This window comes from Zerene cesonia, chromosome 1 (assembly GCF_012273895.1).
Source record: "Zerene cesonia ecotype Mississippi chromosome 1, Zerene_cesonia_1.1, whole genome shotgun sequence".
Classification (NCBI taxonomy): Eukaryota; Metazoa; Arthropoda; class Insecta; order Lepidoptera; family Pieridae; genus Zerene; species Zerene cesonia.
This window is the reverse complement of record NC_052102.1, coordinates 6,290,811-6,296,495: the sequence shown is the minus strand read 5'-3', so window position 1 is coordinate 6,296,495 and position 5,685 is coordinate 6,290,811. Positions and strand designations below refer to the sequence as shown.

The 5,685-nt window shown below is 30.7% G+C and overlaps 1 protein-coding gene across 1 annotated transcript; it reads right to left on the bottom strand.

Annotated features, from left to right (window-relative positions):
* Positions 1–1,297: 1,297 nt before the first annotated feature.
* On the bottom strand, positions 1,298–4,869 carry LOC119840158 (golgin subfamily A member 2). Its single transcript, XM_038366674.1, has 4 exons — positions 4,711–4,869; positions 3,649–4,620; positions 2,799–3,038; positions 1,298–2,279 (listed from the first exon to the last, which is right to left on the bottom strand). The coding sequence occupies exons 1-4, from the start codon at positions 4,750–4,752 to the stop codon at positions 1,434–1,436; spliced, it is 2,100 nt and encodes a 699-aa protein (XP_038222602.1). The 5' UTR covers positions 4,753–4,869; the 3' UTR covers positions 1,298–1,433.
* Between the last annotated feature and the right edge of the window lie 816 nt (positions 4,870–5,685).

Sequence of the window (5,685 nt, the reverse complement as noted above, 5' to 3'; positions counted from 1 at the left end):
AGATTGCAATCGAGAGCGATTCCATAATTTAAAAAAATAAAGGGGCCTTATGTGGCCAGACTGGGCTGCCCAGCCGGCTTAACATGCGCGCCACGAAATAATTCACAGGTTATTAATAATTAAAAACTAATCTTTCTTTTACACTTATAGGTACTTTCTTGTGACTCGTATGATAGTATTTGAAGATATAAGTAATTTGCTTTTGGATAAAGGGAGTTACAAAATTTATATATATGTAGAACAGTTTCGAATCCATTCGTACATTATTTCTCAATCCATTGGTTCTAAATCACAAAATGTCCATTATCTGGTTTAATATTCAAATTTAGGATATTGTGATTCTAAATTTACTTCTGAATTTAGAAACTAAATTCGAAATATTTTTATAAATTCGAAATAAATTAGAAACTACTCTTTGGGTAGCACCCTTTGTTATGTACCCCATTGTTCATGGGCGGTGGCGATCGCTTACTAATCATAAGGCAAGCTTAAATTTGCTATTTTCGAATTTAAAAGCCTTGTACGTGATCCCTTGTTAAATACCGTGTTTGAATTGGTATATTATTTTCAAGTATATATTATTCTACCTTATTATGCTTTTGAACGTATTTCACACACACATACATACATCCTCTCAAACTTTCGTATTTTTAAAAGCCGCGACTTCGGTACCGTCGTAAATTATACTTTCCTGCATTTTTAAATCTGTAATATCTTCGAATATATTCATTTAAATAATATTCTGTATAGGGCCGCATAGATCAATAATAAATCAACAATGTATTTAATTGGATAAGGATTTATGTATTGTTTACAGTCGCTTCGAAAATTAGCCATTGATCTCGTGAAAAGAAATTACAAATTTTAACATTGTGGGATAACCATAAGAGATAGATATATAACTCTACAAAAACCTTTTCAAGGTGTATAATACTTAGTACACTATTCAGACAAATCTCGTAGGATTTAGCCTGCATTTGGATTGTAAGCGGAAACAATGTAAGTATTTATGAAATCACATTAGAAACTCAAATATAACATTTCCCACTATTTAATGGATTTTATTATACTATACTTTCCTCTTGAATAATTCTATCTATTAAAAAAAAAACCGATCACAATCTGTTATGTAATTTTAAAGATCTTAGCTACCCTATTATTATCTAAATTCTCAAAACTCTTTGATCTAAATTCTAAGCATACAGACACAGACGGCGGAAAGCGACTTTGTTTCATACTCTGTAGTGATGTTGATTATATTTTACAGGGTTGCATTGAAAACTAACATAAATTATAATTGTTATTTTATTCATAATATATTTTATACATATTATATTATACACATACCTAGTATTGTGAATAGAAAATCGTAATTAGGAATAATCGTAAAGTTATATAATGTGACTACAATAAAATAATATCATTATTACAAGTTACACGTCGATTAGTTTACCGGAACAGCAACTACAAGGATAGAAACTATTTATATCCATAGTTTTAAAATTTTTGTTTAACAAAGAACTATTTTGCAATTTCTTAAGTAATTCCCATAATCTGGCCATATCGTCATTCCTTGCATCTGTTTTAAGATACTTGGATATTTCTTTGTCTTCTGCTAACCTGAACAGCAAATCTCGTAATTCTCCCAAAAGATGCTTGAGTTCATTACATTCTTTTTCAAACATTTTAAGCTGATGTGTCCTTTCTTCATCTCTTTTTTTTAATAAACTTCTTTGCTGTTGATATAAAGCTACGTATTCACATATTGTATCAGTTTCATTCTGAAGTTGTAGTATAATATGTTCGAGTCTATGTTTTTCATCTGACAAGTTGGCAACTTCATCCATAATGTTCATAAAACGTTGCTGCAGTTTTAACATAGCATCTTCTTTAGGTATTATACAATTGGTTTTGAAATCATTTTCAAATGACGCGATTTTTTTCTCATTTGCATTTGTCTCAGTTTCTAATATGTTATTATTAGATTCAGGATCAATTGTATGCTCTTCAATTACGTCGTGAGAAATATGTTCATTGTGCTCAGATTCATTATTAATTTTACACGATGAATGGTTAGATCCATGTTCTAATATTTCATTATATTTTTTTGCAATTTCACGAGATTCATTTTGTAGTCGCATCATCTCTTCATCTTTTGCCCTTAGTTTATTATTAACAGTTTTTCCCAGTTCTTCAATATCAGCAAGTTTAATCATCAGTTCTTTGTTTAACTTTTTTTCGTGAGTTAACATTTCTGTTAATTCTAATTTGTCTTTCGTCTGGAATGATAATATAAAGTAATTAATCTTTCTATCAAACACCTTCTTAACAGTAATACTTGTGAAATAACTGACAGTAATACTTGTAAAATAACAGGCGCACGACCCGGCATCGCCAGTGGTATATACATAGCCTTGAAGGATCATGTACATATCCAATGGTGAAAGAAGTTTTAAAATTGGTCCAGTTATTTTGAAATTTTGTATGCATATAATTCCAAGAGAAATTTGCCAATTTTGATTATTTTTGTTTTGATGCATTCATAATAGTCCAAAGCAGGATTAAATGGTAAGAAAAATAAGGATATAAATGTGTCAAGAAATATTATGGCGCAGCGAATCTCGCCTGATCAGCTAGTTACGACTTTAAAATACAAGTATGTATACTATACTGCAAATACACAAAAGTAATATTATTGCATCATGTTTAATTTTCTGCTTTGTGTCCCCTATCAGTTGTGGCATGATTACATAGTCTGTTACCTTCCTCCAAAATGAACTATTCTAAATAACATTTACCATTTTAACTATAACCAGTTCAAGACCTTCAATATCCGATTTTAGTTTAACATTTTGTTCAGTTGCTCTCTGTGCAGCTATTTTGTCACTTGTAATATCTGCAGAGAGTTTGGTAACACTTAAAGCATCATGTTCACATTCAGGTTTTTGTAACTGTTCCAGTTCATTTATTTTAGCTACAGCATCTTCAAGTTGCTTTTGAAGTTCTCCTTTTTGTTTTTCACTCTGTTCCAAGGTAATCTGAAAACATTTGAGTTCAAAATCTTAAGTGTGGCCTATTGAGGTTCTGCATCAGCCTGTAATTATAGCTTATATTTTGCACAAACTCATTACTTACTAGCTGTACCCGCAACTTCGTTCGCATCTGTCAATAAAAACCTAGATTGACTTTCACCCCTCCCACCTCAGACACTGTAGCGATTTCCAAGATGAAAAGTAAATAACATCCTTCCACGGAGTAAAATACTAAGTTTCATCAAAAACCGCTCAGTAGTTTTTGCGCGATTCTCATTCGAGATATAGACAGAAAGTTATACAAAAATTTTTTAAATTGCATTTTATACTTCAGTATTGGCAATAAAACGCCCCACAGAAAAAAATCTAAATATCTTCAATGTAAAGAATTTAACCCTGACCATTTTTATTATAGTAGTTACAGAGATTAGTGTGTACTAAAAGACACATAGACACATTTTATTTGGATTTAGCTCTACTACTGATTTTACCTTTACCTACCTACCCTACCCTTTAATTATTATTTTTTATATATCTTCAATGTTAAGATACAGTTTTTTTTACTTTTTTATTATATGCTTATCTATATATATGCATATTTATTTTAAAGACATACCTGCAAACTAATTAACTGCTTTTGCAATTCACTGGTATCCACTTGAGTTTCAACTTCAAAATCTTTTTTATTAAAATTTTGTAGACGAATTTCCATATCACTGATTTGATCTACTAGACCGCTTTCTCGATCAGAAAGTCTGCTTACTTCCTTTGAAAGATCTTCATTTCTTAAAGTTGTAGAATTTAATTGTGTTGTAAGGTCTTTCATATAATGTTCATAATATGATGTTATATGTTCCCTTTCTTGTTCCATTATAGCTATTTTTTGCTCCAACCCACTAATTTTTGTTTGTAATTGTTCAATTTCTGCACTGTTGGAATTCTTGTGAACATTTTCTGTAGTAGAATCAATTGTGAGTTGTTGGACTTGCAACCTAGCTGCTTCTAGCTGGCTATAGTATAAACAAACCTGATTGTGTAGTTGAGCATTATCTGATTCCTTTGTTTTTAACATTGTTTTGGTAAAATCTAACTGTTCATTTAAATTATTATTTTCATCCAATAATATTTGTGTTTTGCTTTTTAATTCAGAAATCAAGTCATCTTTATTTTTTAAATCTTGGCTTATTTTAGCATACTTATCAGATAATATACTTACTTCTGATTCTAAAATGTTACTCTTTTCTTTGAATTTATTGTGATTAATCTGCTCATTTGTATACAATGAATTCAACTCTGATAGTTTGTTTTGTAAACTTTGTACTTCATTTTCAAGACACTTTTGATTATATATTAAATATTCTGCCATTTTTACATCTTGTATCTTATCTTCAGTCACATTGGGAGTTTTAGTTTGATATGAGTTTAGACCCTCATTACGTGAATCAGCACTGTCTTCATCATGGGAAATACTTATCACCTCGTCCATGTTTGTATTTTCATTTCCACCAATGTTATTAAGATGATCATTTTTTTCAGCACAAATATCTACACAATCTTTTTGAGTTTTCTTTTCTTGGTGATCTCTTAACTGCAAAAACGGTAAATAGGATTATAACATAATTTAAACATTATAAACAACATTATTCACATATATGTATAATGTAACATCTATTTTTACCTTTCTGCGAGCATTAGCTAATTTTTCAGCTCTCGCATCCATTTCTACTTCAAAAAGAGTTTTATAATTTGTGGAATATTTTCATACGTTTTCAAATCTACTATAACCATACTTTGACATTGCATTGAAATCTATATTGTGTTATGACACCTGATTAACACGTCACCTGTATTACCATTTCTTTGTATCATTATTCTGACAGAATTTTTGTCGCTTGAAAATTTTAATTAGTATATACCTATAATATTGTGTAGGTAGAGTACCTACATAAGAAAGAAAACCAACAAAACTGAAAGAATTTTTAGAACTTAATTTATCTGTTGTTAGGTTTAAAAATAAATATTTAAGGGCTCGTTCAAGCTTAACGTTTTCTTGTTCATTCAATACACCCTAACTTCTAAATTTAGAATGCTAACTCGCTGAATGCGATTACACTTTCTTTAATTCGAAGATGATTGAATTAAGATAACGTAGTGTCATACGCGCATCAAGGTTTCCGCCTGCTTGAATCATTTAGAAACGTATTTAGAAAGGTGTAATCGCTTTTAGTTATTTAAGACTTTTTTTTAAATATTTGTAGTTTACTTTTTAAAATAGCTCAATTTTCTTCAAGGATAAAGAATCATTTTTGGGTAATAAGAGCATAATGGTCCTTGTTGAATGGCACAGAGTAAGTAATATACAACGTACCTATTGAGTAACATCGGGTAGTGTAGCCATCGCAGACGGATCCAATGAAGGAATCTGTTTCGTTTTTTTTTTGTACGGTTTACCTATTGTAAGTATATAGAGAAATACTAGTAATTTTTTTTTATGTCACAGCGGGCAACTGGGCTGGTGGTTCGCCTGATGGTAAGCGATCACCACCGCCCATGAACATTAGCAGAGATAGTGCCTCTGCGAAGGTGTTGCCCGCTTTTAAGGGGTAAAGGAAAAGGAAAGGATTAACGACTGGAAAGAAGGAATAGACTGGGA